Source organism: Mytilus edulis, chromosome 8 (assembly GCF_963676685.1).
Source record: "Mytilus edulis chromosome 8, xbMytEdul2.2, whole genome shotgun sequence".
NCBI lineage: Eukaryota > Metazoa > Mollusca > Bivalvia > Mytilida > Mytilidae > Mytilus > Mytilus edulis.
The window spans coordinates 36586219-36608216 of NC_092351.1; the positions used below are offsets into that span (position 1 = coordinate 36586219).

General features: G+C 33.3%; 3 protein-coding genes and 1 long non-coding RNA gene across 6 annotated transcripts in view; 1 reads left to right on the forward strand and 3 right to left on the reverse strand.

Annotated features, from left to right (window-relative positions):
- LOC139486786 (ragulator complex protein LAMTOR1-like) overlaps window positions 1–21998 on the forward strand; it is a 513831-nt gene that overhangs the window by 376946 nt on the left and 114887 nt on the right. The gene's annotated exons all lie outside the window — the stretch shown is intronic.
- The window catches only part of LOC139485477 (uncharacterized), a 75556-nt gene that overhangs the window by 50593 nt on the left and 2965 nt on the right, over window positions 1–21998 (reverse strand). The window lies entirely within an intron of this gene.
- LOC139485476 (polyamine-modulated factor 1-binding protein 1-like) lies at window positions 5849–21589 on the reverse strand. The gene is made up of 9 exons (XM_071269989.1): window positions 21257–21589; window positions 20357–20548; window positions 19940–20068; window positions 18622–18801; window positions 18203–18325; window positions 17269–17494; window positions 16761–16853; window positions 6641–6736; window positions 5849–6224 (listed from the first exon to the last, which is right to left on the reverse strand). The coding sequence occupies exons 2-9, from the start codon at window positions 20521–20523 to the stop codon at window positions 5991–5993; spliced, it is 1248 nt and encodes a 415-aa protein (XP_071126090.1). The 5' UTR covers window positions 20524–20548; window positions 21257–21589; the 3' UTR covers window positions 5849–5990.
- Window positions 7798–15196, reverse strand: LOC139485473 (uncharacterized). 2 transcript variants are annotated; one of them, XM_071269985.1, is made up of 2 exons: window positions 15129–15196; window positions 7798–14492 (listed from the first exon to the last, which is right to left on the reverse strand). In XM_071269985.1, exon 2 carries the CDS (start codon window positions 14483–14485, stop codon window positions 10814–10816), a length of 3672 nt encoding a protein of 1223 aa, XP_071126086.1. In that variant the 5' UTR covers window positions 14486–14492; window positions 15129–15196; the 3' UTR covers window positions 7798–10813. The 2 variants fall into 2 exon arrangements, with proteins under 2 accessions (XP_071126086.1, XP_071126087.1); XM_071269986.1 differs by having other exon boundaries at window positions 15129–15174.

Sequence of the window (21998 nt, forward strand, 5' to 3'; positions counted from 1 at the left end):
TTTCGTTTATCTATTGCGCCCGAAAGATGATAATGAAACATTTTTGTTTGATATCGATCTATTGTTAGAATTGTTAATTTTCAAGAACAATTCATTTTGAAAGATTATGATTTCTAATATAAATTTTATTTTTGAAAAACCAAGTGTTGCGTTTTCATTGGCACTCAGTATATATAAATAGAACCATACAAATAGTTAGCAAATAATACATATAAAAAAAGATGTGATATGATTGCCAATGAGACAATTCTCCACAACAGACCAAAATGACATAGAAATTAACAATTACAGGTCGCCGCACAACCTTCAACAATGAGCAAAGCTAATGCAGCATAGTCAGCTATAAAAGGTCTCGAAATGACAATGTGAAACAATTCAAAGGAGAAAAATAACAGGCTTATTTAAGTACAAAAAATAACGAAAAAACGAATATGTAACACATAAACAAACGACAACCACTGAATTACAGGCTCCTATCATAATCATTTGGTAACTAATGCAATTAGTGTCTCTTCCATGCCTGTCTTGAACATAAAAACTAAACTTAATATAGAATAAACAATACTCCTAATGCTCCGGTTGGTTGTCATCGTGCAACACAGTTAATAACACATATAGGAAAATCATAGAACTACATTTATCATTATATAAATAACACATAGCTGAGAGGGTGATAGAGCAGATTGGTACCCCGAGAAAACATTGTCAACCGCGGCGAAGCCAAGGTTGACAATGCTTTTTCAAGGGGTACCAATCTGCTCTATCACCCTCTCAGCTATGTGTTATTTAATTTATTATACTGAACGTCCTACCATTTTTGTCTTTTACAGATTAATTTTATTTCAAAAGGATTTTCTATGACGTCACGTACATAACAACGTTACGAGTGTTAGAAATAAACAACAAGATGGTTTATTTTTTTTCATTTTGACAGTTAAATAATAAAATTTGATACAGAACGTAAAACTTAAGCATTGACTTTGTATTCATCTACTTGATGTAAATTCAATCCATTGTCCTTTAAATTGTCGATTTTTGATTGGTTTAGACGAGAGGGTAACATTCAAAAAAATTGTCACCCTCTCAGCTATGTGATAGAGTAAAATGACACCCTCGTATTAGCCAATCAAAATATGGCATTTTAACGTGAAGTATAATAAAAAACAATGTCAAACATCCAAACATACTATCCACACTCATCTGTGTCCACACTTGTATCAATTACAAAATATTTGTATTGGCAATATTTAATCAATATTTTACCTTCATTACTTTTTTTTAACTGATACTAGATTTTTTGTACTGAAATTTAGTAGTTCTAAATCTGATTGTTTAATAGCAGGACCGCCCATTACCACATGACAGAGTTCAGGAAGATAACCAGCCAAATCAGTAAAAATTATAATTAATCTGGATAACCTGAAAATTATTAACTGTCAAATGTATTTGATAGTGATATATTGTTTTTTTTTTAATTTATACATTAGATATCCATAATTATATAAAACATATTAATTTGTATGCAGGTCACTTGATCGTGTGATGTTAAGATTATAAGTATACATATATTGACTTACTTGTAAACTATATTCTTCGATAACTGTTGTATTTATCTTATCGAAAATAGATGAAGTACTACATAATCTGTACATCATTTACTGTCATCACGATGATAAACAAGTGTATGAATTATCTAAGGATTTGAATACATATATATGATATGATAAGAAATATATCTATGAAAAAAGTTTGCTGTTAAAATGTAGATGCGATGTTGTATGAAGTGCAAATGACTTTTTAACATTTCCAAGTAATCATTCATTTTGTGCTTTAAGCTTAACTCGCCTTTTCGGAATCTAAAGAATCATGGTTAATTTCATTGTTCGTACCCCAAAATGAAAATAACGTCACGTCATTGGTTCAATTTCCATTGTTTATGACATTTTTAACCAATCACGACGTTTTGGTGCACACTTTTGAAAATTAGATTCTGTAACGGCAAATTGGTTTACCGGCCATACGATATGCTTAAATATGTACAAAAGAGTATGCGAAGTTAACTTCATTGCAGTACATCTAGCAAAACAACAGCAATAGACTGTCGCTAGAATTGTGTGTATTGTGTATCATTGATAGTTATATTTTAAAGTCTACATAACTTTTACATTAAGGATGAGAAAAAAAGTGCAATTTAATAAATACACCTCAAATGGTCTTTCAAGGGCTTTGAAACACATAGAGAGCTTGGTACTCTTCCCAAACAAGAAATATCATTTGTAGTCCCAATGAAAACTAAGCATGGTTGCGTATTTACACATCTTGCACAATATCAGAGAAAAACATATATAGTTACATACTCAGTTATGTTTGGGGGCTGTAGAGAAATAGTGTTCATGTACCGACTGATTTCAGAGAAAATAATACCAAAAAAAATAATGTTAAGAATATGGTATGGAGAAATGAACTTTACATTGTACATACAACAGGTTATCATTTACAAGCACTCTGAGACAAACGGAAATAGTTTTCCTTAAAAGTACGCCAGTGGACAAGAATATTTGTAAATACACATAGATGGTCTTTTTTAAAATGGAGAAAAATACTGAAAATGTGGAACCTCAAAGTGTATTAATGTATTTTAATCAATCACTGCACACGCGAAATCTATCATAATTTACCCCCAGCTAATCAACGTTAGTGAAATTTGTAGTGACTTTTGTTTTATACTATCCTTTATGTGTCTTGTCTACGTATTATCGGCTTTTTTACCTTAAACTAATTCAAACAAGTCTCTGATATATTTTCTGAATAAACAGACGTTTCCTAAAGAAACAGTTTTGCCCTGAATGTTGTACACTAAATGACAATTGTCTGTCAATTTTATTATCTTCGTTATATATTCTTGCATATAAAGTAAAGTGTACAGTACAGGCCTTAAGTAACATAGTCCCTAGAACTCACGTTAATTATTGTAGAAAAATTAATGATAAAAGAATACAAAACACTATATTGTTACAGAGGGTAGATAAAAACATGTGTTGAAGCATCTTTACATTTGTGTTTTTGTGGCGACTAGGCATATTTGCTGCTGTATGCCATATAAGTTTCCTCGTTTGAATTGTCATCTAGGGATCATTCACGGCTTTCTATTCGGTATGAATTTTGTTTATTGTTGAATGTCGTACGATGAAATTTAATTTAAAAAAAAGTCAAATGATAAAAATACTGAACTCTGAGAAAAAATTCAAAAAGGAAAGTCCCTAATCAAATGACAATGTGAAAAGCTCAAACACATCAAATGAATGATAAAAACTATCATATTCCTGACTTGTTACAGGCATTTTCTTATGTCGAAAACGGTGGATTAAACTTGGTTTTAAAGTTTATTTAAAAAGCAGTTGATTTCTAGTGGAAACCGGTCTTGTAAGAAAAACACATGTTACTTGTATAGTCAAGAAGTGAAATGAAATATATGTTGGAATTTAAAATGAATTATGATCAAAACGTTGTTGCTGTCATAATTTGCAATTTCATTTCATAAATCTTCAACTCCTTTGACTGTATCACTTATAAGCCAGCTGGTAAACTTTTCTTAGTCATTTCCTTTGTTTTATACACTTATCGCTTTTCAAATAGTATTGTTGATGCATTCTGAATTTCAGAGGATGCAAAATCTATGAATGCGGGATTTTCTCGCTGTGCTGAAGATCCGTTGGTGACCCTCGACTGTTTTCTGTTCTGTGGTCGGGTTGTTGTCTCTTTGCCACATTCCTTATTTACGTTCTCAATTTCATTTATGTAAATCTGAGTTTAACTTTCAATAATTCTATAATAATATGTAAAAGAATTAATTTAAGGCAATGAGACAAACATTGACATTGACAGTGTATTGAAGAGATTCCGAAAAAGTTTCAAAAAATTGTAACAAGGATTTAAGAAGGTCTCGCCGATCAAAACTTCGAACTGACGCGTTCTATCTACGTTATCTTAGATTCATCAATGGCACCCGAATCAAAACAAGATGGAATGTCATAAAACATTAACTTCCAAAGTTCATGAAATGTTAAAGATTTAGAATCAACAACTCCTTTTTTCTTAATCGTTACATAGATATAAGATGATGTGGTATTATGCCCATGAGACAACTCTCTCATCGAAGTCACAAAATTGAAAAAATAAACTATTATACTTCAACACGGTGCCCCACAAATGACATGTTCGAAACGGAAAAAAAAACGGTCTAATATATATATTAAAAAAAACGAGAAACACTTCCGAACCACATGTTCCGAACCACATGTACAGGAACAAATGACAACGACTGAATTTCAGATTCCTGATTTAGGACGGGTCCAAACAATTGCAGCAGATTAAAAGTACCAACTTTCGCCCTTTTCTGAAACAATAGTGTAATATCACAACATAAAGGAGACACACTATAGAATATCAATCAGCAATGGTTTAACTCAATCAAAAGAAATATTATACAAGTGAACTTTCACTATACGATAAAATTTGACTTGACCTATGATTCAATGTAAATACAAAATCAATGAAATAAGGGGTTATATGTTCAACAATTTCAGAAAATCTAAATGCTGCCATATAGATTTATGTACACATGTAAATGAAAACAATTTTGTTATAAGTTATACAGTATAATTGGAGAACGGAAATATATAGAATATATTAAAAAGACGAGATATAACCATAATTAAGTAAACATTCACTAACAAATTGTATCAACAGATCAAATCAATAGACATGAACACATAGACATAGACACTGCGATCACCAGCCCAGTAGTCAACACTTCTGTGCTGACATGAATTAACATTGATATGGTCATATTGATAAATTAACTGTTTACAAAACTTTTGAATTTTTGAAATACTAAGGATTTTCTACCTCAAGAATAGATTGCCTTAGCTGTATTTGGCAAAACTTTAAGAAAAATGTTGGTCCTCAATGCACTTCAACATATAACTTTATATGGCCTTTTTAACCTTTTTGGGATTCGAGCGTCACTGATGAGTCTTTTGTAGACGAAACTCGCGTCTAGCGTAAATAAAAAATGGTATCTATGATGAGTTTATTTAAGCAAGCAACACTCAACCAATCAATCAATTAGTCAACTATTCAATCAATCGACGATTTTCAGCAATTATTTGTTTTCAATGCTGTTCAACTTTATAATTTGGATTTGACAATAAACCTAGCAAACGTTAAAACTTTCAAGATAAAGATTTCAACTATATCTTTTAAAACAAACTTAATAGATATAGAAAGATGTGGTGTGAGTGTCAATGAGACAACTCTCCATCCAAAGTCTGTTTATGTGGTTCATAAGTGTTTATAATTTCTGGTTGTTATATAGATTAGACCGTTTGTTTTCCCGTTTAAATGGTTTAACACTAGTAACTTATGGGCCCTTTAAAGCATGCTGTTCGGTGTGAGCCAATGCTTCGTATTGAAGGCCGTACCTAACAGTTTACTTTTATAAATTGTTACTTGGATCGAGAGGTGTCTCATTGGCACTCATACCACATCTTCCTATATCTATTGATGGTACTTTTCCCGACAATGCTTGCAAGTTGTGCTGAATTAAAGCTCGGATTTTTGTTGTTTCGATTTCAAATATGTTTTTGGATCACATGTTTTAGAGTTTTCCTTGAAATTGTAACAGACGTGTTCTGCTTTGATGTGGCCTTACTTTTTTTCATTATCAGATGCCTAAAATCATTGATTGATTTGTTTTTTTATAATGATGAGCATTCTTTAAGAATACAATTTTAATGTTAGTCAAATTTTAAATTTCTTAACAATATTTTTCAATAATTATTTCGGATTCGAATTTTCTTGACAATATTTATTAAAAATGTATATTCCTTGATTTCCTTTCAAGAATTAATTTTATTCTAATGTTAATTGTAAGCTTGCACAACTCCTTTATAGAGCAAGGGTCCATTTTCGTGAAAAAAGAGTGCTGGTCATACAATATATCCAACTTTATTACCACTTTTGACAAACTCTTTGTATTCATTCTTGTCAAATGTTTCCCCCGGTAGAAATTGTTGGTGTAAAAACATCATTGGCTCTTGAATACACATAAACCAACATAGGTGGACACATTTGTCAAAGAATGCTGTTTTTAATAGGTGTTGCATTAATATATCACTTTTGTTGCAGTATTCCCATTCCTTCATAACATTTCCACATAGTTTCTGAAACCGAAAAGAAACATTATTATTTTCATAAATATTAAACATACATTTACAAAAAAGCTAAATTTTAAAGAAAAATTCATTTGCAATATGTATATCCCGTGAAATATATAGTCAAAATCGCTGAATTACATTATCATATGCGACCTTTTCTCACATTGTTTATGACCATTACAATGTGAACACATTCAGGCTTAACTAATTTCCAGTAAGAGACACTTTTAGTTTTGACTTTTTGTTGATTGCCATCAAATCAAAGTATTTTTCTGTCTTCTTGTATTTAGTGTATCATTTACTTCGGTACCAAGTCAACCCATGCAAATTAGGCCATGTAACGACAGACTCCAGACACATAAAGCAATTTGAGTGATCTAACTGATTAAACATGTGTTTAAGTGATCAAGTATATCCCTAACCTGTTTCGATATCAATTGATGTGCAAATTCCTCTCCATTCTGTTTTCTGAAAAAAAGAACTTCTTTGCATCCCGGTACATTTACTCCGTCCTTTTCCTACAGAAAAATAAACAACAAGTAAAATTGTGAGCTACTGCTCACTAATAATATCCCCGCCGAAATATTTCAGTAAACAGGAGGTTGGTAAGTGATTGATCTGAAAGCCCGTCACACAGTATAGCTGACTAATATAAACTCTGAAACCAAATTTCAGAAATCCTTGATGAGCATTACCTGAGAAAAATGTGAAGAGAGTTTTAAACTGCCTATCATATGTAAAATGATAAAAGTGGTCGGTAAACAGGAATTTTGGGAGGGATGAATCGGAAAATGCAACACACAGTACATGCAGTATAGCTGACTTGTATAAACCCCGAAACCAAATTTCAGAAATCCTTGTATTGTAGTTACAGAGAAAATGGGAGGGAAATTTGCAACTTTGCTATCATTTGTAAAATGATACAAATGTTTGGTAAACAGAAAATTGTTGAGTAATGAATCTGAAAACGCATCACATGTTATTACTTATATAAACCCTGAAACCAAATTTCAGAAATTTCTTTTCAAAAGGTTCACGAGAAAAATGCGACGAAAATATGCATGGGACGAATAAACTGACGGATGGATGGACAGACAGAGGTAAAACGGTATACCCCCTTTTTAACACTTATACACGAATGTGCGTTGTGCATGCAATACTTATTAGTGACGTGCAGTCACGAGGTGAAAATTTATTCATATTCTAATTCTCCTATTATCTCGTTATTTTTTTCTTTAAAGTAGTGGGGAAACTACCGGTTCTGGCGACTTTTGTCTAATGTTAACCCTATGGGGAAAAGGTAGCCTCCTAAGAGGTAGCCTCCCGATGTGAGGCTAATTTTAATGACGTCAATTTAAGTATTCTGACATTAATTAATTGTTTTTATTGGATAATTTATAGATGTGTGTGTGTGTGTGTGTGTGTGCATGTGTGTGTGTGCGTGTTTGTATGTATCGATTCAAAGTTTTGCTTATGTAAATATGAGCAAGGAATTATCCAAATTGATTCTCCTTTTGTGTGATTGTATTCCTTTAAGTTTCGGCTTCTTGGTACCACACTTGTAATAATAATAACAATAGTATGTACAATATTTAATATCCCCGTCAATTCAGACAACCATGGGTCGGAGAGCCATCCACATGGTGCCTTTACAAAATAACAAAATTATATATAACTATTTTATACATCAAAATAAAAGGATTAGAGAATCGTCTACCACTCAACAGTATCTCTAACCTCACGAAAGGGCCAACAGTATGCTATCTTTCGTGCAGGTGTGTAAACTGTCGAGACTTGAAGTTAGTCTTTCCGGGATAGTTAACTCTCTCAAATATCAGATAAATCGCGAGCTTTAATCCAAGAGTTGAATTTCTTTGGCCAGTGTAACCATTTCACATAATATTGTTTGTTGGGTCCTCTGCCTTTCGTTTTGAGGATTTTTTCAACTTTCCACATATCGTCTTCCCGAACATCCACTTTCTGAACTTCTGATTGGTAGAAGGTTCCTGAAATTTCTTCGTCTTGAAAATCAATAAGTCGATAAACTGGAAGCCCACCACGTAATATTCTTTGAGATATTTCAAATATCTCTCCGCTCCATTTCTCATCGTATTCCCTGGTAAAAGGATTTCTTATGTATGTAATCCGAACTTTATCACCGATTTTGAAACGGAAAGGTTTTCGTGCTTTCTCTGTCTTAGGTTGTAATCTTTTCGGCCAATACATTTTCCACCACAGGTTGGTCTCTTTAGATATGTTGACTTTATCTGGTGCCATGCCAATCGTTCTATGGAAGGTCTTATTGTAGCTGTTAGCAAAATTCTGTAAGTTATCCACATAGTCATATGACTGCTTACTGGTGATAAATCTCATGATTTTTGATTTAATAGTTTTAATAACTCTTTCAACGTAATTAGCTTTGATTTCTGTATTTTGTGCAAATAAATGTTGGATATTTTTCTGTTTTAGGAGAGATTCTACTAATCTTGATCTGAATTCTTGTCCTTTATCCGTTCTTATTCTGTTTGGTGATCTTCCTTCTGATAAAACATGTTTCAAAGCATTCGCCACGGATTCGCCTTTCTTATTCTTTAGAGGTCTTAGCCATACATATTTAGAGAATATGTCAATCACCACCAATATGAAATTATATCCACTGTTAAATTTCGAAAATTTAGACATGTCCATCAAATCGACATCCCATTGGTCGTCTATTCCAATAACGATGACTCTGTTCCGCTGAAACGACCTTTTTAATGGTCTTTGTAAACTGTATGGTTCCTGTCGTTGTAGCCATTTTCTTATTTTATATTTACTGAGAACGAATTTTCCATCTGTTCGAACAAATCTGTACAGTTTATCAGGCCCTGCAAAACTCGCTGGGTTAGCTGGATTGTAATAAATATTCCTCAAGTACTTTTCCCAAGAGGCCATCTTTACACATGGAATGATGACTATAAAATAATATACAGAGTACAACGTTCTCATATTTATATAGTTGAGCTTTCATCGTCTTCATCCTCCTCCTCCTCTTCCTCTTCATCGTCATCAATGCTATTTTCACTTTCAGAACCATCAATATTTGTTTCGTTATCAATAGCTTCATCTAGAAAACTTTCCAACATAGGTTTATATTTCCTGATGGCTATTTTAATGGCTTTCTCGTAGTCCATGCCATCGTTAACTAATCCTGTAATCATTTTCATGACTTTGCCATGCAGTTTACCATTTTGCAACTGTATTAAATACTCAATTAAACTACTATATCTGGACAAAAACTGATCCATATCCTCGTCTTTTAGTTTGCGATTAGCCTTACTCATGGCGTGGTCTTCTTTCATGTCACCATCCATGTATTTATCAACTTTTTCTTCCCATATATCTGCATTTGCCTCTCTGGCAAGTTCAGCTAATTTTATAAAAGCCATATCTTCTCCATCTTCTATATCAATTTCGTTTACACGAGACTTCTTTGAGGGTATATCTTCATCCTCAAATTCCCTTTTTCTTTTTAAATCATTATTTTCCGGGCACCACTTATTCATATGTCTAGCTAAATCCGGAACGCTTTCAAAGACTACACCACAATCATCACATGAAGGCATGATTTCTTTCTCGTCCGGTAAATACGTCTGTTCACTTTGAAATGATTCTTCAAACTGAGGTGGTTCTAGTTCTTTTCTGCTGATATACTCTTCAGAAACACCTCCACCAATCATATTCTTGTTTTCAAATATATTAAGTTTTAGTCTGTCGTCTTCCGGTGTATTCTGTTTCAAATCAATGAATAGACTCCCATATGGTTGTTGTGTCCCCTCTTTGTACTTATTCATGAATTTCTTCGGATTATTAGGATACATCTGTCTAGCAAATATGGCTGGCCCAACTTGATCACGTGGGTTTTTGAATAGGACTATATACTGGCTATTGATGCTCATGGTTCTACTCTCCTTTCCCTTCGAGAACGCATTTTGCAGTATACAAGCTACACTTAGGTTTCTGTGATGGCTGCCCTCCACAAAGAGTTCACAAACATCCTTACTATTGGTGACGTCTCTCATTAAATCGTCTAGGATGATTAAACTTGGATATCTAGAGTCAATGAATGAGTCATCATTCAAATTTTCAGGTAAACCTTGAACAAATAAAATGTTTTTAATGGTTTGTTGCAGTTCACTAAATAGTGGCTGCCACCGTTTATAACACCAGACAATCCTCTCAGGTGATGGTGTAATCATAGTCCGTGCTCGCTCCAATAATGTTTTCATCCAAAACGTCTTACCTGAACCAGTAGGTCCAGCCAGCATCATAGTGAACGGATGATGTAGTATCACATTCTTTGGCGGCGGCGGCGGAGGTGGCGGCGGCGGTGGTGGTGGTGGTGGCGGAGGCGGCGGTGGATATGCATCATTGACCTGCGGATATGGTTGACTGATTCTATGTTTGTTTCTTTGGTGTCGCAACATGACGTCTTTTCTCGAAAATTCTGAACCACAATCTGGACAAGTATTCGACATCTTTGAGAGTTCTTTAAACACGTCCACTTCCTTCGAATGACAGACTTAGAGTGACTAAAACATTGATTTTCATCCTTTTTATATTCTCCAATGTCCATAGGCCAAACTTTGTATCCCATCATCTAGTAGGTATCTTTTATCATCATAAGGGGATAAGCCCAGTTTGTTGATTGATATATTATATAACGTATGGTCATATGAACGGATCTGTGTCATGGTAGACATGTGGATTTCTTTGTTGAATAAACTTTGTTTATAATGTTCGTGTCTTGTGTCATGTTTGATCACACTCTTCTTTATACCCTTCGCTGTCTTCTTCTCGCATAGTTTTTTATTCTCTTCATATATCAATGAGTACATCTTTGACTTGAGACCAACAAATTCCTGTATGGGAATACCATGAGTTTCGTCTTTCATCTTTCCTAACACCTTTTTATTTAAAGTGCTATAAAGACGATGTTCAGGGTTATACTCTGACGTATCAAACAAGTGTTTATCCTCCATCATATCTTGATATATATCATCAGTGTTGATGTTGTAGCATAGCGAGTCAGTGTCCGTAAACAAAAGTGTTGCTCTAGATCCATATTTATCCTTTATGTAATTATAATGGAAATCATACATAAGTGTCTTTGACAAATCGAGAATAGTGAATCCCACGTAGATGGGTCTGTTTAAGTATAATCGTTGTTTCAGCATGTGAACAGCCACCAAGTCGTCGTTGAATATTTTGAAGGCATGAAATGTTGGTTTACTGATTAATTTTCTGGCCTTTGATTGGTCATTCAAAAGTTTTATATCTGTTCTCTTCCTTAAATTTTCCATCGTCTTTCCAAAGACTGCATTATTCATGAGTTTGAAAAAGTCCTTTTCGAACTCATTTGTTGCAAGCTTTCTCTTCTCTGTGTTGAAATCGATATATGTCTTTAGCCAGGGTCGTTGTTCAAATGTCATGACTCTATGGATCTTTGTTAGTTTCATTCCAAGTGATAAGTAGAGCTTTAAATTTCTGTAATGTACCACGTATTTTTGCTTTGGATGTAAATTTGGTATCAATTTTTCTGTCGAGGTACCTTTTAAGCTTAAATCGTCCAATAGCTTTTTCGCATAGGGTGATAACATATCATTTGTGACCTTCAATTTTTCTGGAGCAAGTGGATATTCATTGTGGTCGTCGTGTAGCTCTCTTGGATATTCTAAGTCAACTTCTAATATATAACCATTTTCACTGTCGTCTGCAATGTCACATATGTTTAGGTTCTCAATTTCAGAATCGTTGATCCATCTGAAACCTTCAACTGGGAGTGCCTGTGACATGGCCCATCCGTATAAGTTGTTGGCATCTAGGTACATCACGTGATTAATGGGTTGATTTTGATCATAGCTTGGTACATGTTTATTGTTAGCTTTGGCATGGCGATGGGATATCATTGATATTCCACCTCTTAAACCTTTCTCTATAAACAAATGCATGTCTATGTCAGTGAGTAATTCCAACTTAACACCTGTCATTTTCAAGGCAGCTTGCCAGGCTAAACCGGGTGATGTATAAAAATGTGCAGCATCCAGTCCATAGTAGTTGAGACAGATCTCCCGGAAATTTTCAAAGACGTCGGCTAATGCAAGAACATCTGATAGTACGTATAGATCGTGGTACTGTCCGAGATTCTGTATGTTAAACAATTGCCATACGTGTTGTGCATGTGCATAGTCCAGTGTGGTTATACCTTCTCCCGATAATGTACTGTAAAAAGATTCAATCGGTGGAAGTTGAGATTCTAAAAACTTTGCCTCGGAATCAAAGTACTCGTATGGGTATACTTGTTTACGCAGAAGTAGGCTTATCCGTTCTTCTCCAAAGTGGCTGGTCATGTGTCTAAATTTACTCGAACCTTCTTTTGCAAGGTTTTCCACGAGCTTTTGTAATGAGGAAGACATAAACTGGAGCGAGTCTATAAAATCCATACATCCTAATGAAAAAGAAATATACTTTTCCATATTATTAGCGATACAATTCAGCTGCTTTCCTTCAACTTTTCCAATAGCTTGCATAATCAAGTGACTATCATATCCCCGAAGGTTATGAAATACCACTGGAATTCGACCTGTAAACTTATAATTGATATTACAGTCGTTATGAGCTGCCCCTCGGAATTTTCCGGTCACGTGACAATGATCGCGAACTCTAATGTCTGCTAGTTCTTTTTTACATATGTGACAAAGAGTTGCCTTCTTAAACGATTGCCAATCACTCCCTGTCATGATCATGGGCTCGCAATGTTTAAATCGTTGTTCTATTTCTTCCTGTTCATTTACCATACACTCCACAAATTTATCGGCAGCATTTGCACCCCGATATACTACTGGTTCATTTGACATTTCAGGTGTCAGACCTACCACTTTGTATGCAAAACCACATGGTATGTGTTTTGTAGTCTTTTTCGTCTTTTGGTCACATTTGTTGCTATCAACAATAGGTTCTTGAAGACATTCAAAATCTGCATATATAATATATGGTACCTTGAGCTGTTTGCGAATATCTTTGTAATGTAACCACTTATTGTCTTCAGTAGGAAGTTCGATTTTCTGTGGTCCGTAGGTCTGGCAGTTTGGTAGATGATTGTTTAATATTCTTTCTTTTGTAAATCCATGCAAGCAGTATGGACAGTAAAAATGCTTATGTTCAGAAGACTTTTGATCGCCCAATAATCGATTAAGATTTTTAATCCAGCAAAAATGTGACTTCTTGTTGTCCGATATCATGAGTAGATTAACATGTTGTTCAAATCGATGTTTTGAAATGTGTATAGGGAATACTTCGCCTTTGTTAAACCCAAACACATTGATCGATATTTCATTCTGCTTTTCGAACTTTGGTATGTCGGCTAATTTCACAGGAAACATGATGGTATCAAAGTTTAAGCTTGAAGTGTGTTCCTTGTATTTCCAAACTCGTTCTGCATCACGTTTTGCTGGGTATAATGCTGCCAAAATCGACCACATGAAACATTTGCTGTCTTTGTTTTTGACATTGACTATTGCATGTTTAGATCTGAGTTTAATTGGAAGAGGAATATAACTTGAGCCTTTTAGTGGTCTGTACCTTGCCATATGTATGGTAAGATCTACCACTTTATCCACCGTCCAATTGCTCCCTTGTCTCTGGTATTCAATGAAAGATGTATACATCTTTTTGATAGATTCCTTTAATCCGGTATCGATATCCTCCAATTTTAAACTGGTCTGGCATTTCCCCCGGAAATGCGGCTCTGCAGTTTCTATGGCATCTTCTTTTCGTCTGCTCATTTTAACTTTCATGGATAGATACCACTTCAATCCACCTCTTTCTTTAATTTTACGCTTGATGACATTTTTAACAACATCATACTGGCTTTTTAGGAATGACATTGGATCAAATTTATTCAATCCTTTTGCATCGATCGTATGTGTTTCAACTGTTCCATTTAGCGCTTTAAAGTTGCATGGATCCGTGTTTTCATTTGTTTCTGTACTAGTCATAGTAACACCAGCACCACTTTGGACTGGTTGTTTATCATGGTTTCGCTTATGGCGTTGGTAGTTGTCTTTTCTTGAAAATACCACATCGCAGGTGGTGCAATGCCATTTCGTTCCAGTATGAACCGATCTCTTATGGCGCATTAAACTCTCTTTATGGGAAAACGATTTTCCGCATACACCACATTTGATTGGAGATTTTGCCATCTTGACTTTTTTCGACGCTGGTTCCATCTTTTTTCTGAAAAGTGAAAGTGTGCTCAATACTTTTATTTTTATTATTCATCATAATATGATATGGACAACCAGTTATTATTCATTTCAAAGGAGCCTATCGCCACTGGTACTCGCCCACGGGTCGGAAAAACGACTCCTCAGTCTACCGACCGTATGGGTTCCCAGTCTTGATACTGAAATGAATAACGATCTGATTGATATTCAAGAATGTTTGACTAAGGCTTTCGCCAAAGTAGTCACCGCCCGTCAACATTTCCATCACTGGAAACAGAGCTGCTCTCGCAGTTAAGCAAGACTGCAAAGGTTTTGGTCGGAGAGGTCTTCCTGACTATAGCGGGGCATGCCACATGACACTTCCTCTCCATTGTTAGCTAAATGACACTGCCCTAAGTCAGTACACCTTACCAGTGCAGGAGACTACTTCAAACTTTCGAGAACTCAAAATTAAAATTCGGCCTCCCCCTTTTATTTGTTCATTCTAAAGATAAGCATATGTCTATTCCATTTATTTGTTATTCGTTAAATAAGTTTGAAATTTAAAAACAAAATTATCAAGAAAACTTTAATTTGTATCATATAATCCTTTACTATTAAACGTTAAAAGTTGTTTAAAATAAACAAATTATAAGCCATACCAAACCTTTAAATCCTTAAGATACTGTTAATGTAAACTTGATTTCACCTTTAGAATGTCTTCGATCAGACTGTACGAGTCCCGCATTTCAAGCGTTTATATAGCAGAATTTTCATGAATTGTGGAAATTCCGTAATTTACGTAATCTGATTGGTTAATTTCAAATCCGGCAAATTTTTTCGATCGATCATCAGTTCAGTCTAATTTACCTGTTGGAGCGATCAGACGTAGTTTTCTTTGTTTTTGCATTCTGATCCTGATGTTATACAAAATAACTTGAAATAAAAGCATTTATTAATGAATAAGTTTATCAAAAATTAATATTACTTAAAAGATTAAGTACAGCCTAATAAAAAAAAAAGGTTGAAATAATCATTATTTGATAAGAATTACTTGACATGTTTACATTAATGGTCATTCACCTATGTACTTAATCACACCAGGTTATTGGGGTCAACAGTAACTGTTGAAATGTCTTGTTTATCAGTTTGGCATTTTATAGTAAAAGGATTTCAGTTTAAAAGTGAATATGATCGAGGAAATAATAAAATAAGTTTTCAATTCATACAATATATTATATGATTAACGGAGGGATTATAGTTGGATATTAAAACAATAAATAACAGTATGTATCATCGAACACATTAAAATTAACTACTTGATAAATCTCATCTTTGTAAGAATAATACTATATAATTCAATTAATATTATGATTTACTTATTTCAAAAGACTGCATAACTATGTTTATAATATTTTCAACATGGCGATTACATTTAATCGGATTATTGACAAGTCTAAACTTGATTATATAGTACGACACAGACAAGTTAACGAACGCTTTCAGTGATTTAGCAATTATATTAAAAATTCAAATACTCAAAAAAAAAAAAATTAAAAAAAAAAAATCATCCTATAAATATGAAGCTATACTATTTTAATTAGTGCCAACAATATAACGATTTAATGATTTCAAAAGATCAACGCGATTTTTCAATATGGCGGATTTATTGACACGTATCAACATGTTAAAGGTCACTACGTACACTACTGGACAAGTTTAAACACGCTTTCAATATTGATTTAATAATCATGTTATCAGAGATAAATAGCCGTAGGTGAATAAATAATACCAGAGACATATAACATGTATAATACAATAATTAATGATCTGTTAATACACACAAAGGTGGGGTTTTCCTGTGTATCTATTTATAGACTGGGAATTTTCATCAAATATAAAGAAAATATATATATATACTTATTCAATAACGCCAATTAATTAGTAACACTTAATAATGACCTTATCTAAAGTAATTAATTTAATTAATTTAATTAATTAATGTCAAAATACTTAAATTGACGTCATTAAAATTAGCCTCACATCGGGAGGCTACCTCTTAGGAGGCTACCTTTTCCCCATAGGGTTAACATTAGACAAAAGTCGCCAGAACCGGTAGTTTCCCCACTACTCTTTAATACATCGACCACAAACTTGAACAAGTCAAAAAATTGAAAGGAACAACATGTATCGTTTTTGTGGGTTTTTTTTATGTATATTTGCTTTGGGGATTTTCCTAGGAGTTCAGTTTTATTTTGTGATTTTCCTTTTTTGGTATCTTTGATCAATACGTAAGTACCGATTCTGTATCAAGAAACAGGTTTTCTTCAATAGACTTCCGTATGGTCCTGATTTGATTTTCTGATATCATCCTGCATTCTTTGTAGCAGCACTTAAAAACAAGAACCCATGGCAAAGAGCAACGTTTAAATTGACTATAGTCTTTTATCAATATTTATCAGTTATAGAAATTTGGTGGACCTTAACACAATCCTTATAGACGACCATAAGATATGAGGCTTTCACGTTGTTGAAGGACGTACGGTTGCCTATAATTGCGTGCATCCACCTCATTTAAATTTTGGTGTATAGTTTTAGTTGTCTCATTAGCAATCATACCACACCATCTTGGTTTTATATAGTAGGGATAAAACATATTTTAGGCATTACAGATTTGGGCTGTTTGTTTTGTCTTGCTGTTGTTATTTATTACGTCTGTTTGATATGAATAAATGTCTGATATACAATAAATGTGCCTTGTTAAAATGCAATCAATAAGTCTGAACTAACGACGTGGAATTACTTACCAACAACAGTCTGTACAAATGACGTATAGCTATTTCTTCAAGCTCAGAGTGCTCTAGAGCTTCAAACTGGAGTTTAATTACATCCGTACATTCCATGCAATCTGTCCATTCGTTGTCATACAGCTCGCCGTACATTTCACTTATTTTCATTGGACGGTTTGGGTCACCGAGGTCAGTTATTGATGGATTTCCTTTCGTTAATTTTTCTCCGGCTATACTACTTAATCTAAATATCAATAAAAAACGATGATGCAGAAATTCCAATTTAAATATTTAATCATTTTTTTTTAGCCTTAAAATCGTAACTTACTTACAAATGGGAAGATCTTGGGATCGATATTTATTATCTATTTAGTATCTAGCTTTTTTTACAGGCATACATTTATCAGATTATGAAATAAACAAACCTTCATGTTATATAAAAAAAAAATGTCCATAAGATTAAAATAAGTAAACTTACACTCAGATATTATTATTTAGCAAACCTTTTTAGAATTTTGGATCCTCAATGCTCTTTACCTTTGTATTTCTTTGGCTTTATACCTATTTTGATCTGAGCGTCACTAAAGAGTCTTGTGTAGACGAAACGGCGTCTGGCGTACTAAATAATAATCGTGCTATCTTTGTATAAATATTGCAATAAACTCGTTTTATTGTGCTAACTTTTTTACTATATTTTGTCGTTTGGTGCTGAATATCATTTTTTTATTCTTTTGTACACAAATTAGTTCTTCAGTTTTCTTGTTTGAAATGTGTTACATTTATCAGGTTTGCTGACTATTCAGTATTTGATTTGCTCATTATTTAAGTGCACTGACCTTCTGTAACAGTTATTAAACTCTACGTCAGTTGGTCTATGATGGAGCGTTGCAATATTTTCATTCATATCTATTGTAATTTTATATACACAATATCATCTACGATATTTTGTTACCGTGTTTGTAATTCCTCTTTTTCATGGTTGATAGATTTGATGATATCGTCTTTTTCTGTACCCAAACCTCGTAGTTGATCGATTTGATTTTCTAAATGGGAGATCCTCTGAACACTTTTCATCCTGCAATTTTAATAACCAACTGTACACAATCATAACAGCATATATTCATGTATAAGAAAGCGAAATTAAAATATGAAATAATATACCAGCTTTTCAGTAGGATTTCATTTTAGACAATTTGCTTATACTGGAATTTTAAATATTGCACAACATTTTTCTCTTATTAGTGAGTGTGTTGCTATTTCTAACACTAATGTGACGTTAATTGTCTGAAAAATTAGTGAACATGATTGTTTTCTTGAAAAGTCACTTGGATGTATTACAGATTAGCACAAACAAACATTTTCAATATTTACTTGTTTCGTAGGTCATCTCTTTCCATGCATACTTTCTTGTACTGCTCGTTGTTTTGCGCCATGATTTTTTGAAAGTCAAATATTTGCTGCTGCAATTTTGAAGTTTTGGAACCGCTTGGCCCACTTACAAGACCTCGTTTGTCATCATCTTTAACTTTGGCCAACACTTCATATCTCTGACTAGAAAAATCTAGCTTGTATATGTTTATTTAGTTTACATTGTATCTTCCATTAACAACTATTGTCTATTTATCAATAACGTATAAAAATTGCCAGTTATTACCGCATTATGTTTTGTCATTGTTAATCTTGAAATATGACATAACTACATGTAAAATATATTTCATTGTATTTTATCAAAAACACTTTGTCAAAAGTACAAGAGGAATAATTTGACAATTTGTAATTGTCCTTTTTTATCCGCTATTGTAACTACTTCTTTTTGTTTTCTTAATATATATTTCCGGAAACAGGGTTAACGAAGGAATGTACTAGATTGAGCCCGGGCAAACTGTGAATCATATAGTCTTGTGTAATACAAAAATGGGATTGTGTGTCATGACGTTGGTTAAAAATATTTTTAAGACAAAGCTTCCTCGATTTTGATAGTTAAGTACTTTGTTGAAATTTCTTTATCTTAATATCTTTATGAATTAGATATATAGTTGGTAAAATGTTAAAGACGAAGATAGCTTTTTATATAATTCAAATACTAATGAGAAGACATTAATTTCAAAAATTTGAAAGCAGATTTGAGCCATAATTCCCCAACAAAATCATTGTTGTGCCATATTACTAATGTTTGGTAGTTATTTTTCTTTGTTATTTTTTGGAAGACCACAATGAACAACGAGTATTTACTGCAATGCATTTGTGATTTCTATTATTGTATAGAAGAGTTGTTCATTTATGTCCTATTTTCAAATTTCTGCTTGTGATTCACTATTTTTTTTTTACATTAGCATGACGAAACGACGGTAGAACCGGAAATGAAAAATAATTCCTAATGTCAAAATGTTCTTCGCACACAAACCTTGTATCTGAATTAAGAAAGCAATTTAGCTGTTTTTTCACAATATACCCCAATCATAGACAATATGTAACATCAAAGTGTCCTTGGTTATGGTGATATATCTTTCGGTTGTGAGATTCTTATAAATCATCAGAGCTCGACATAGACCTTGATTTTTGTTCTCTTTTTGGGGGGTGAGGAGGGGGTAGGGAAGGAGTAGCATATTATCCTTTTAACTGGGTGTACGTTAGACTAAACATGATAAATTGTGTACTGATAATCTAAGGTAAAAAAATATTCACTCACATAATTTTGTCTTTTTCATTTAATGACTTTACGTGATCTTTTCTTTCCTTTTCCCTTTCTTGCGTCTCTTGAGTTGTCCATTTTACGACTGAATCAATCTTATGTTTTAGATCCTGATTAGCCTTTATTCTGTAAAAGTTCAGGTTGCGATGAAATGCATATTATTCGTTTGAAAGAACAGTTTTTATTTAATAGTGCACAACATTGATACATTTCACAGCTCTCTGTAGTAAGAGGCTCAAATAAAATGAGGGTATAGGAAGTAAGTTTATGCAAATTTTGCGTATCATTTTTATATTATCATTGCAAAATGAAACCAGTGTGCTGGTGTGCAAACAATAAACAAAATAAACAAACAAGAACTAATTGGTTTTATTACATTTTGCATGTAACTGTTTGACTTAGTCATACACTTACAATTCATTTTTAAGTTTTATAGCAAAGTTCCACAGAAGTTCAACGTTTTCCGTAGTAGAATCAATATCCCGGTCATTCATACGTGGTAATTTTACTGGATCAGCAGGTGACACTTGATTGTTTATCTGCTCAATTGACAAGGGTATTCTTTGTAAAAGATCCTTCATGTGAAAAATCGCCTGTTGATTTTCCCTTCAAAACAAAATAACATTTTGAATTAAATTATGAATTTTGGTAACAGTGGTTTACCTAATGTTTAAATCTCGTACATTGATTAAGAATATACAAATCAACAAAACTGAGAAAATCGCATAAACACTTAAAGGAGCGGGACCGGGTGTGTGGATATAGTAAATGTCTGTCGCTATCCAAACATCACCTTTCATAAAACGGTTTCGACATTAAAGTCATCATTTGAAAATGCCATAGCAATTGCCGTGATTAGCCATTTACACACAAAGACCATTAACAGTTAAAATCTTGGATTGATCTTTCATTATTTAGGAAAATGTTTGTCAAATCACCATTTTCCTGTTTAAAATGACAGGTTTCGCTGTTAATTTTCCTTTGTGGTTTAAATTTTCAAATTGCATAAAACTTAAATACCAACTTTCTCTGGTAAATTTCGATATACGATGAAATTTGACATTCTGTCTAGGACCTTCTTGGTGTTTCTGAAAGTCTCAGATATTTGGCATGCCTTCTATTCTATCGAGAATAACAATTGGATTGATTCCATGCTTCTTACGAGGGACTCAGACATGTGGTCAAAATATTTGGGTAATAGATTAGTCGACTGATTTGCAAATTTGTTTACTCGAAATTCTTTATTTATGTTGAAGTTTTAGTGAGCAATGAGATAGGTTTTCTTACTTGCTGTCTTGATTATTGCTACTATACCTTATAAATGGATCTAGTAACTGATGTGTTATGTCTGATCCAATTACACTCGCATTGTCATCTGATTGTCTTTCTTTCTGTAGGAGACCTTGTTTTTCGATAATAGATCTTGGATTGGACCATCTGGATAAAAATAAAATGCAATTTTTTCATGTTTGACCGATTGTAAATTCGTCCTTGCTTGCTTCAGCAAAGGCAATATGTCTTTGGATGCCGTGCATTTATCGTCTACTGTCAATTGCAATCTTTCCATGTTACGCAGTAATGTTGCCTTTGTTTTTGTAACACATTCTTTGATTTTTTGTTCTTCCGTGTCTATCTGCTTTACCAGTAAAAAATCAAAATGATTACATTCAACGTAGTTAGATAAACATGATAAAGGAAGTAGACGACAAATATGTCATTTGTAGTATCATGTGATCATGTTTATTGTGATCTTTACAAAAATGATACTTATCTTTCATTAATAAAATACAGGAATCCCTGTGAGAAACACTACATTTCTGGCATCCCTTGAATAAACATTTTTAACATTGTTCATATTTACCCACACCTCCACAGAATATGCACGTCATACTCATAAGTACGAACAAAAAGTAAAAGATCAAAATGATTACATTCAACGTAGTTAGATAAACATGATAAAGGAAGTAGACGACAAATATGTCATTTCTAGTATCATGTGATCATATGTAAATATAGAATTAGTAGTGTTCTTTTTAATTCAATATATTATTCAGTA